The sequence below is a fragment of the Temnothorax americanus genome, unplaced genomic scaffold, assembly GCF_048541705.1.
Source record: "Temnothorax americanus isolate GAGA-0224 unplaced genomic scaffold, ASM4854170v1 Scaffold61, whole genome shotgun sequence".
Taxonomy (NCBI): domain Eukaryota; kingdom Metazoa; phylum Arthropoda; class Insecta; order Hymenoptera; family Formicidae; genus Temnothorax; species Temnothorax americanus.
The window spans coordinates 582,643-595,142 of record NW_027509762.1 but is presented as its reverse complement, the minus strand read 5'-3'; the positions used below and the strand labels follow the sequence as shown (position 1 = coordinate 595,142).

Sequence of the window (12,500 nt, the reverse complement as noted above, 5' to 3'; positions counted from 1 at the left end):
CCCATTTTTGCTACTAATTTTGTCTCAATTATTATCTACTAATTTTGTAATATATGATTATATCACCCGGTAGAAAATTTTTCGTACAATCTCTGTTCATATATGTACACAGAAAAAATAATTAAAAGAATAATTTTCGTATTTTTTGATAGACAGTAAAGTTTGAGGAATCAAAAAATTGCCTATATTATAATCATAATAATGTAATAATCGTATATAAATATATAATTATATGTATAGAGAGTATCGTAATCGCAATTTTACTTTTTATGAAAAACAGTGCAAAAGTTATTTTTCTAATTATTTTTTAATTATTTGTTTTAATATTTTCCTATATATACCGACAGAGATTATACAAGAGAAAGACATATCATCTATAAATAAACAATCTTATCTACTCATATAATAATTTTCTCCAAATGTACTTTTTGACTTCGATTGTATCATTCTACAGGGTAAGATAAATAATCATACATATTATTTACAGATGTGTTTCAATGTTCATTCAAGAATGTTTATTATATAGATAGTTGTTGTATATTTCATTTTTAACACAGTTTTTGTCTCTCCTGAAAACTTATTTATTGTTACATAGGCGGTATTCTTTATTTATTAGCGATATTGTCCATGGATATATTTTATATAAAATTATATTTATACATGTTTTTGCATAAAAAAATGTTTACCGAGCAGATAATTCATTATTAAAAATATTTTAAAAAATAATTAGAAAAATTTTTCTATTTTTTAAATTTTCATCCTTATATTGTAATATTATCTCTGAAACTATCTCAACCATCAATTACTTATTCTATAAGAACGTTCATCTCCCAACAATGGCCGCCATCTTCTTTTCTACATCTTCCCTGATGCAAAGTGCAGTTATTTGATTCTATCTCTGCTCTTCTGTTATACGTCTGTATCTCTATCTTTATCTTTGTGTATGTGTGTGTATGTTTTTAGATACGAACAAAGTTATTCGTCAGCTTGGGGCGTGGAACCTCTTCTAAGTCCCGCCCCACAGTACGGCAATCCGGTGGAGGTGGCGGCGCAAACGACCGCGAGGGTGAATCAGGGCGCGCCGACCAATAGCGACCTGATCGGTCATCCCCATTCCCACCCTCAGCCGCATCATAATGGTGGTCGGCTGCAGCTCGGGGGTGAACATGCGATCTGTGTAGATACCACGGGTCCAACCGCTGGCGGTATCACCCCCGAAGATAATGGCAGACCCAATCTGTGTAGGATATGTGGCAAATCGTACGCCAGACCTAGTACTCTCAAAACTCACCTGCGCACCCACTCTGGAGAGAAGCCGTTCAGGTCGGTACATCCAAATGTAATGTCGATGGGAAGAGTGCAGAATTTGATGGATTTAAAAGAAGGACGAAAGGGAAACATTTATTTAGCTATTCCATTCCGTTTTAATATATTTCATCTTTTAAAAGAAATAAGCTATAATATTCTAGTGATAGTAATAATACAGTATCGTATTAGAAAATATTATACATTTTTTTCTATTTTGAGAATAATCAAAATATTAAATTTGTTTTCATTTAAAAAAAAGAAAATTGTATCCTGCATTTTGAACTATATAAAGTAATTTCTGGACAAGTGTTAAAAAAAAAGATTGCATATATATGGTCCTTGCATGAATCAAAACAATGCATCTGCTATCGCAAGTATCGAACGAAAGTTTGCTAATTATATACAGTTATTAATTGTTAAATATTATTTATTTATAGTTCCAGTATTTTTTCCTAATGTCTATGAAAATTTATGGTAAAAATTTAAAAAAACATACTAAAACTATTCTATAAAATAAACTATTACACACTGTAACTATAAAATATTAATAATAATAATAATAATAATAATAATAATAATAATAATAATAATAATAATAATAATAATAATAATAATGAAATGTCAATAAAAACAATAAAAAATCCATAAATAGACTATTATTATTCAAGTTTTAAAAAATTATGATTTTACTTAAAACATACTAATAACTTATTCAAAACATAACTAAAATTCAAAAATTTATTAAGAAAAAAGCATCGGTCAAAATGTAGCTAGTAAACAAAAATGATTTAAATATGTTAAAACAATGATAAGAGAATAAAGAACGTAAAAATAGATGGTTTTGCCCTATGGTTTTACACCTGGATCTTTCTCCTTAATTTCATTGATTTAAATTTCAAACTTAAACAGCTTCAAAAAAAAGTATGTCTAGATATAAATCCTTTACAAGAATGTTCTTAAATTGGTTTTTTTCTCTCTTTTAATTTTAGATCAAATTTTCTAGTAAATTTTTAATCGATTTTTGTTTAAAATTTACATGAAAATCTTGAAAACAAAGAACCAAAATTAGTTGTTTCCTATTTTATCTCTTTCTTAGAAAAATATAATTTCGTTAATTAATAATTTAATATTCTTTGAAAAGGTGTCACGCATGCTCGAAGGCATTTAGCCAGGCGGCAAACCTGACCGCGCACGCGAGGACGCATTCCGGCGAAAAACCTTTCCGTTGTCCGGTGTGTGACAGGAGATTTTCACAAAGCAGCTCAGTAACCACGCATATGAGGACGCACTCGGGTGAACGACCGTATAGGTTTGTATATCTGAATTTATTCTTCAGAATCAACCGAAAGACAAATCGGTATTTATCTTTGAATTCTGGCAATCTGATATTATTTACTCAAGTTATTAAATTATGTTTTTAAATTTTGGCTAGCAATAAGTGGCATATAACAAGTAATTCCAATTGACAATTCACAACTGTGATTAATCATTAAAACAAATAAACATGAATTTTCTATACAATTTAATATTTATGACTCCTGTTTCCTTATTGTATAATAGCCACATCGAATTAGAAAGAAATCAATGAATCTTTTTCTTGTATTATACGTCGAAATAAGTCAATATTTTTATATGCCACCACTCGCGTTTGATAGATTGGTAACATATATGGTAAATTTCCTTTGTTATCTAAGTTTAATAGATGCGTATATGTATAATTCAGTCTGTGTATCATCCTTTTGATAAAAATAGATATTGATCAAGATCTAGAATTATTTATTAATCAAATAGTTTTTGGCTATATTTTAATAATTTAGCTATCAAATATACGTGGTGGAATGCGAAAACACTAATAATTATTTCGAAGTTTATGTCTTGGTGTATTGTCAGCATCCTGTAATTAACGACAGTCTTCTGAAATTTGGAGGTCATCTCAATTAAAATTACTATACATATAGTATTTAGTCTCTTACATGCATAATACGAGGTATATATGTCCCAAAAGTAATAAGAATTAATTTATAATAGCCCATTTACATACTCCCAATCGACAGTTACTTCGGATTTCTTTTAAAATAGGCTCCTTGAGAAAGCACACACTGTTCTATTAGTCCTGAAAACAGCGCTGAAAATCCGCATCTGTGAATGTATTCAGCGCATGTGTCACGACCTTTTGGAATTGATCGAAAGTCCTGTGATGGTGACCCTTTAACAGATTTTTCATATTGGGAAAAGTAAAGAAATCACACGGAGCCAGGTCAGGGCTGTAAGATGTGGAAAGAGAGAAATGTTTTTCTCTGCCAAAAACTTCCGTACTGTTAGCGCGTTATAGCAAGATGCGTTATCGTGGTGCAGAATTTAAAAAAACATCCTTGTTCTTCCATACTACAGCCCTGACCTGGCACCGTGTGATTTCTTTGCCTTTCTCAAAGTGAAAAACCCGTTAAGGCTTGGACCAAATTCTAGCATCGTGGACACAGGTCTTTAAAGGACTCACGGGACTCTCAAGTATGTAAATGGGCCATAATAAATTCATTCTCATTACTTTTGAGACACACCTCGTGTATACAGGGTGTTTCAAAAATAGAACAAACTTTAGAGTGAGGTAGGTCTTACAAAAAAAAAACAATTTTTGTTAAAGTTTGTCCATGATAATACTGTCAAAAAGTTAATGATCAATACGAAGAAGTCCGACGAATTTGTCCTAAATTTTTGTAAATATGATTTATGATGTACAGCTTCTTTGACATTATCACAGTAAAATATCAGTCAAATTTATATATTTCAAAAGTCATAAAAAAAATATTAATTTTTCGCGCTTTAACATATATTGTTTCGGCTGATTGTCCGCGTTATGCATATGTGTGTAAATACCTCATATGTACAGATATATAAACACTAATGTATCCCAGGTAGCAAGCACTCGTCATTTTGACGTCAATATTTGGTCATAATTGGTCAGTAACGTCATTCGTCGATTAAGTGACGTATATTTAACGTCATGTTTTAATACGTCAAAAAGACTTTGTAAAATGACATTATATAGACGTTTAATTGACTACCCAGGTAGCAAACAGTCGTCATAATGACGTGATTCTTACGTCATTTTATGACGCATGTTACGTCATTTATTCCTAAAGTTTAACGTAAAAATGACATATTTTTCACAATATTTTTCACAGGTATATTCTACATTTATAAAGTGTTTCGTAACTTTATGATTGACGTGGTGAATTTATGGTATAAGTGGATCTAGTTGCGTGTGTTATTATAGTTTTATGACAACTACTTCATGCAGTGTTAGAACTATCAAGCAGATATCATTACATAATTTTTGAACACTTTAAAGATGTACCTGTTATACACAAGTACAGTTAATAAGGAAGCATCAGGGTGAGAAGATCGTCACTGTCCACTGGATCATCGAAGTCAAGCGACTCCGACGCGGTACTGTACTAGGATGGGTGACCGCCTTGAGAGAGCGGCTATATGCACATGGCATGTATAACAAAACAGTTAAAAAAGCTTTTTTTTTTTAATAAAAAAAAAGAACATATTTTTATAAACGTTTATCAAATAGACATTTTAAAATTTTAATTTCATAAAAAACATTTCTAGAAACCGGTATGTCGTACATTGGACCTACTTTTGCCGTCAATAAAACGTCAGAAAATGACGTCTTTGGGATGTGACTTAGGACCGTGTAAAATACGTCATTTTTACGTTAAACTCTAGGAATAAATGACGTAACATACGTCATAATTTGACGTAAAAATCACGTCATTATGACGACTGTCTGCTACCTGGGATGCTATTAGATCTTCACAGGTTATAGCTATTTATATATTTAATCGCTATATCAGAAATTGTGAACCTTACGTATCAATTCCTTCAAAACTAGACGGTTAAAGGTTTTGTATTTTTGTAAGAATATTTTTATAAGTCTCTTTTACTATCTTTTATATTAAAACCGTAAGATGTAGTTTTCTTGCTACAATTGGGAACGTGATATATCGAAAATCATTTTCGTAATTGTAATACATGTAAAAAAAAAGCGCTACTTTAACTTTGACTTCCATTATTTTAACTTTGATATGGTCAATCCTTTTCTAATTACACATATGTGTTTAGATCGTGTTTACATTATTATGCTGTTCAAATTTTACAAGATTACTAAGAAAATGGGTTTACGGACAAACTATCTTAAATTCTTGTCTTTCGATGACATGTCTTTAAGAAGTTATATGCATCCTTATTAGCACCGCCTGTGAGATAGGCAGTCGATCGCACGACAGCATTGCACATGACTAGTATTGTCATATGTCACGCGCAATGCTCTCGTGCGACTGGTTACCACTAGAGTCCTATATTAGTTTAGTAGAGAGACGCAAACTTGTTCCTCTTTCTGATTGGTCGGTTATAGACCAATAGACAGTAAGGAGTACGATCATAAGATGGCGGTGGCGGCAAAGTGGGGGTAAAGTTTGCGTTTCTCTACTAATATAGGACTCTAGTCGTAGTAGATTAATGCTGGGTCTACAATGCGAGTCGTAAAGTCGTGAGTCGTAAGAATTAACTAATCACAATCGAATTTGAGGAGAATAATCGACTGTGATTGGTCAATTCTTACGACTCACGACTTTACGACTCGCATTGTAGACCTAGCATAAAAGCTCAGACACAATAAGAAAAATAAGGAATAAGATAAACGAATAAAGAATAAGGGAATGTCGCATCTCACTTCAGTACACGTACATTAAAGTGAATGCAACATGCCTTATTCCTTATTCCTTATTTTTCTAAAGGCTGATTTATAGAGGCCGTAACTGTTGATTTAAGCCGTAATCTTTAAGAAATTGACCAATCACAGTCAATTGTTCTTCTCACATTCGACTGTGATTGGTCAATTTCTTAAAGATTACGGCTTAAATCAACGGTTACGGCCTCTATAAATCAGCCTTAATTCTGAGCCCTAATATCGTACGGGTATACGAGCACAAGATGGCGACGGCAGCAAAATGGGGGTAAAGTTTGCGTCTCTCTAGTAAGTAATATAGGACTCTAGTTACCACTTCACAGGCAGTGTGAATAAAGGCCTCCGCACAATAAAAAATATAAGGAACAAGGAACAGATATTCGCGATTAGGACTAAAGAATCAAGAATAAAGTTGAATGCACGATGAAAAATACAGGCAACGGAAACAGGGAATAACACAGGCAATAGATTTTTAACCTATCGGAAGCTGTATATTAATGCTACACCAGCTTTATTCCTGATTTCTTATTTCTAATCGCTAATATCTGTTCCTTGTTCCTTATATATTTTTCATTGTGCGGGGCCTTAAGGATGCGTAGCTCCTCAAGAACGCGTCGGAGGACACGGGTTCTTTAACAAACATTGATTAATTCTTTTGGAGAAACCTATTATTCCCTAAAGCTTGTTTCCCATGGATCTTAAAACACTCATCTGTATAAACAGGGTGTATAAAGTTTCAGAACGGTGAAATATCTTGAAAAAGTATTATAAAAAATGTTTCATAGAAAAGTTGTAGGGTTAGGTCAGATTAGGTTTAAGGTGTAGGATTTAAGAATGTTTATTTATTGGCCTTATCAGATTGATGATTATATTTCGATAACTTTGGCGCCTTAATTTGACGACGGTTTCTGGTAGTACTTTTAACGCTAAACAAAAAATTATATAGGTCTTATAAAGCTAACCGCTCTGGTTTTTGAGATATACAGTGTTAAAGTTGGCAGAACTTTAGATTAAGGGCGACCTCACTGATTTCAATGACCTTTATATATGTTGTCGATACGAAGTACTACGTTTACGCGAGCGTTACTTCTGTAGTAACTTACGATAATTCGTTCGCGTAAACGGGATTTTGTAGTGACTTACGATAATTTACTCCGCGTAAACGGGTAAATTATCGAAAGTTACTACAGAAGTAACGCTCGCGTAAACGTAGTAAAGGTGCCACATGGGTTTACATCTTTTCACGCGTGGAAAGCCGACATGTACTTTGAAGGCACATATTATGTTTCTAGTTTAACAATAGTGAAACCCCCGCAGGGGGGCGAAACCTACTGCCTCCACGCATACACTTTTCACGCGAAACGACGTCCCACGCCCGTGAGTCCCTCTCCCGCCCTGCTATATTTTTCAAACTTTTTTTGTTAATAACCTTTTAATAAGCAACGAGCGACGATTAAGTTATAAGAAAAAGTTACTCAGAATTATGTCCTTGACAACATATCAAGGTCATTGAAATCGGTGATGTCGCCTTTAATCTAATGTTTTACCAACTTTTAACACTGTATATCTCGAAAACCAGAGCGGTTAGCCCTAGAGTTCCTCTAGTAAGAGTTAGAACACCGTCCGCCATTAAGGTGGTTCATGCATTTAGGTCATATGTACTTAGCCCGGAAAATGTGATATGAAATGAAAGGTTAACGTTCCTCGAGTGTGTCTGTAAAATTTCGGATTTTTTAACCGATTGGTTCCGGAGATATATGTCCGTAAACTTTGCCAATTTAACGCGGTGGAGGGACCCCTTATCCGATAAACGAGGCTTATGCTGCAAAAATTGCAATACTTCAAAAATAGATGAACGAACCAAAAACTGACGAAACGATGCAATAAACATTTTCCAAGATACTGACGAAAGCCCGAGTTCATTGACCGAACCATATAATAATAAAACGTACTTTTCGATTGACTAAATCGACAACACGGAACTGATGGCTGGGCTCGAGCGGCACTAGCAGCAGCTTGGCAACGTCGCACGTGTCAGCTGATGAGTATAGCGCACGGAGGAATAAATTCTATCAATTTTTTGTTTCGTCTCGAAACGTCCCTTTACGTCGAGGCTGCTCGCTTTAGCTTATATTTCACACTTGTATCGCTTGTACGTACATATTATGTAGATCGCGACGACGAAGACTGCTGACTCAGCTGACGTTGCCGCGCTGCTACAACATAGTACCTACATATATTCACAGAGCTCACAACTCTAGTAAAAGATGTGACTGTCGTCTCAATATTTTAATTACGTAGAGGTCGTATAGCATTAAAGATGTCATAAATAATAAATCTAATTATGCTAATTTTTACGGACAAAAATCACACTTATTTATCAGTAATAAGAATAGTTGCCTATTTGACTTGCAAGTACTGCATGAACCACCTTAACAGGGAATAGGGAATTTGCATGAAAAAAATATTGCATTTTTTTTTATTTGTAATTTAAATATACATTATTATAAATTTATTTACAACAAAATTTTAAATTTTAATCAATAAATAGATAGTCAAAAATGAAATTAAATTTTAATAATATTTGAAATTTTCTGTGCTGTGAGAAAACGATTTTGATTGGCTGACAAGTGCATGACGTCACATTGCAATAGTCTCAACTCTCCGTCTGCTAGGCTGCGTTTGGAAACGTCACCCGAGTGCACACGAGTATACTCCCTTCTCTTTCTATCTCAGCGAGTTATAGGTTATGTCAGCGTCAAACGGGAAAATTCTATTTGTATTCTCACGTTTTTATCTTGAGGTACATAAAAAAACAGTTTACCTGGTGTTTTAATAACAGTACTTTTACATAAAGGTACAAAACACGCTTTATGTGTCTTTGCTTTACTCATTTTTTAAAATAAATGATTGTTTCAATGGTTAAAAGTATTACTTTACTGCGGTGTGACGTCACACGGCGTTCGGGAAGACTCGGTCGTTTCCGGACCGTTTTCGGCATTTCAAATAATGCAATAATTTATTATTTATTTTCTCGGTTATTTTGCGTTAAAAAATTACGAAAAAAAAGACAATTAAAAGAACATACAAGTTATTTAATGCAATTTAAAAAAAAAAATCATGCAAATTCCCTATTATGCGAACGATCGAAAGAGACAGCCTCCCAATCTCGTACTTCGGGATGTGCTTTGTCTCACTCCCACTAACTTCTCCCCTGTTAATGGCGGACGGTGTCCAAACTCTAGTTAGCCCTATAAAACCCATATAATTTTTTGTTCTGCGTTAAAAGTACTATCAGAAACCATCGTCAAATTAAGGCGCCAAAGTTATCGGAATTTTGCCAGTTTGACCTTGGGTCCGACCTATTTCCGGCGACCTTGGTCGCCAAGGTCAGGTCAAAGTTATCCTGAATTTTTTAAATAGGACCTTCTATTTTTTATCGCATGTTCTTATAACCCCTCTTGAGACCTTTTTAAAACACTATAATTTTATTTGTTTTGGGTCAGGCGGTTTCGAAGTTATCAAGTTTTTTATGATAAGATGTCGGCAACTGTAACTTTACCTAAGATAAAAGTAAAGATACCACTATATATCGTACTATTATTCCTATGTATAAAAAAGGTAGTGGTAGATAATGTATACAGAGGTGGTAGGTACAGAGGATAAAGGCTGCGGTCCACTTGACGCTACAAATGCTTCGAAGCATTCCTCTTCTCTTTTCTTTCAATGAAGAAAGAAGGAGAAGAAGAACGCTCCAAAGCATTTGTAGCGTCAAGTACTTAGACCGCAACCAAAGTGGGTAAAGTAGACATGGTGAAGGGATAAAGTGGGGGTGATTTGGTGGCAAGAACAGATTGGCACCGTGTGTGTGTGTGTGTGTGTGTGTGTGTGTGTGTGTGTGTGTGTGTGTGTGTGTGTGTGTGTGTGTGTGTGTGTGTGTGTGTGTGTGTGTGTGGGTGTGTGCGTGTGTGTGTGTGTGTGTCAGTTACTTGAGATCTTTAGCATTAATTGCTTAATACGAGATGAGGGAAAGAGGACAACTGTTTAGATATAGGAATGATTTCAAATCAGTTGGCCGCCAGCATCAGCGTTACTTAATGTGTACCGCGAGAAAGCTGCTTGGTCAAACTTTACACCTGTAACGCTTATTGTTCGTGGGCAGTATTTGTCGGATACGAGCAGATATTTTAAATAATGTCATAATTAGTTCATTTTTTATTAAAGGTGATTTGACAGCACTAAAATATAATAAAGAATATGCTAAGAAATCAAATAGTAGTAGCAATAAAAAGCAATTGTAGGTGAAATCTTTAAGTCATTTTAATCGACGTAGGTATCTCGAAAAATATGGAGAATACGAAAAAATGTTTCAAACAAAAGTTGTATGGTCTAAAGGGGAACACATGATCCCGATGTGAGTTATGTTGCAGATGTCATTTTCAGGAAATTTTGTAGGCAACCAATTTCTTAAATGGAACTTAATTTTTTCCTTGAGATAAAAGCTGTAGATTTCATCGAGGCGTTTTCAAAACACCTCAAAAAATTATCTTTTGCAAAAACCGTTCCGGAGATATGAACTTTCAAAGTTTTCAAAGCCACTGGTTCTACATGATTCGTGCAACAAGCTTCAATAGTTGTTGTAAATTCATACCACTATATATGTATACATATTTTAACATAATTTAAGGATAATTGTTAATCTCACAATAACATGAAATAACAAGATATGCAATAATTAATAAAATTGCAATTAAACGATTTGAAAGTTTAAAAGGAGATTAGTTCTAAAAAGATTATTTTAAATTATACATATAAACTAAATTATTAAATATATATACATATACATATACATATACATATATATATATATATATATATATATATATATATTTATATATATATATATATGTATATATAAATAATTGTTAACATATATATATTTTTTCCAGATTAACAATTATCCTTAAATTATGTTAAATTACTAATTCTTTTCTGTATTCTCCATTTTTCCAGGTGTCGATTCTGTAAGAAAGCATTCTCCGACAGCTCAACGCTTACTAAGCACCTGCGTATACACTCCGGTGAAAAACCGTATCAGTGTAAGCTATGTCTGCTTAGATTCAGTCAAAGCGGTAATCTCAATAGGCACATGAGAGTCCATGGCGGCTCTCTGACGTGACACAATCCTTCTGCACCAGTACAATCCGCGATGACGATGATCAACGACAGTAATGCTGCACATTCATTGCCCAGATGCTGTCGAATACCTGTGATTCGATTAGGAACAAACTCGCCGGAAAAGTGAAACGCAGAAATACAACGCGACTTCTAGTACATAAAATTTACTTAATACCGGTTTAATTAATTTACTAGTATAATTAATTTAAAAGAAATTTGGATATTAGTGTAATTCATTAATTTAATGAATACGCGAATAAAATCAGCTTAAGCCAAAAAATCGTCGTAAATAAACATACGAGTAATTTTCTTATATCTATGATATAAAGAAATCTGAATTTAGCAAATTATATAATATAAATTATGACGTAAATCAACGTAAAATGTATTATTTTGTAATTAAATTGTAACAAAATTATAAACGCAAATTATACTATAAATTATGCTGAGAAAAAGGAAAGTTATGTTTTTTGTAAGTATATAGTTATAGGAAATTATATTGACTCCAACCCTCAAAATATAAAGTCGCAACGAAATTCCATAGAATTCTTCCATCTGATCGATAACTATGCCAGAGGCCCAAGATATTAAATAATATTATGCATCCGATACCAATATACAATATATATGTATATTATTTTTAATATTGTCAATTTTTAACAAAAAGATACATTTTACAATTTATAAAATATCTTGTAAACTTTTATTCTATTTTTATTTTACTTGTATCTGTTATATACGAGGCGTGATTCAAAAGTAAGGACTAATTGAGCATTCAAATATTTTTCATACCAAGATACTAGTTTTTTTTCTGTGGAGGCCATTCGGAAGTTTAGTCAGCTCAACACTGCTGCTTCTTAATTTTTCTTAAGATAAAGGAAAGTGTGAGATGTTGATGTTAGATATCGCTCTCAATGACAATGCATATCCATACTCTGTAGTCCACACTATGTAAAAAATTCAAGTAAAAAATGTCAGTAATTCAAGTAAAAACTTTTCAAATACTCTTGTATTAAGTGGTTTTCGCTTCATCTTAAGAAACGGCTTCGTTCTTAACAGTTTGAGAAAAATGAGAAGTTGAAAACAGCAGTGCTGAATTAGTTGAACCTCCTCATAACGAATCTCTCAGCGCAGAAAACATTAAAAAATGGATGCTTCGATGGAAAGTGTTTAGAAAAAACCGGTGAGTCTATAGAAAAGTAAGAATGTAAATGCTTTTTATGGTTTAACAAAATATTTTTACTTTAATTGATTTTTT

General features: G+C 33.2%; 1 protein-coding gene across 1 annotated transcript in view; it reads left to right on the top strand.

Moving 5' to 3' along the window:
• LOC143905458 (protein glass) overlaps nt 1-12,024 on the top strand; it is a 22,893-nt gene extending 10,869 nt beyond the window's left edge. The window contains exons 4-6 of the mRNA XM_077420882.1: nt 964-1,323; nt 2,450-2,617; nt 11,078-12,024. Coding sequence (XP_077277008.1) covers nt 964-1,323; nt 2,450-2,617; nt 11,078-11,243 — 694 coding nt within the window. The 3' untranslated portion in view covers nt 11,244-12,024. The remainder of the gene's footprint in view (nt 1-963; nt 1,324-2,449; nt 2,618-11,077) is intronic.
• Nucleotides 12,025-12,500: the final 476 nt, after the last annotated feature.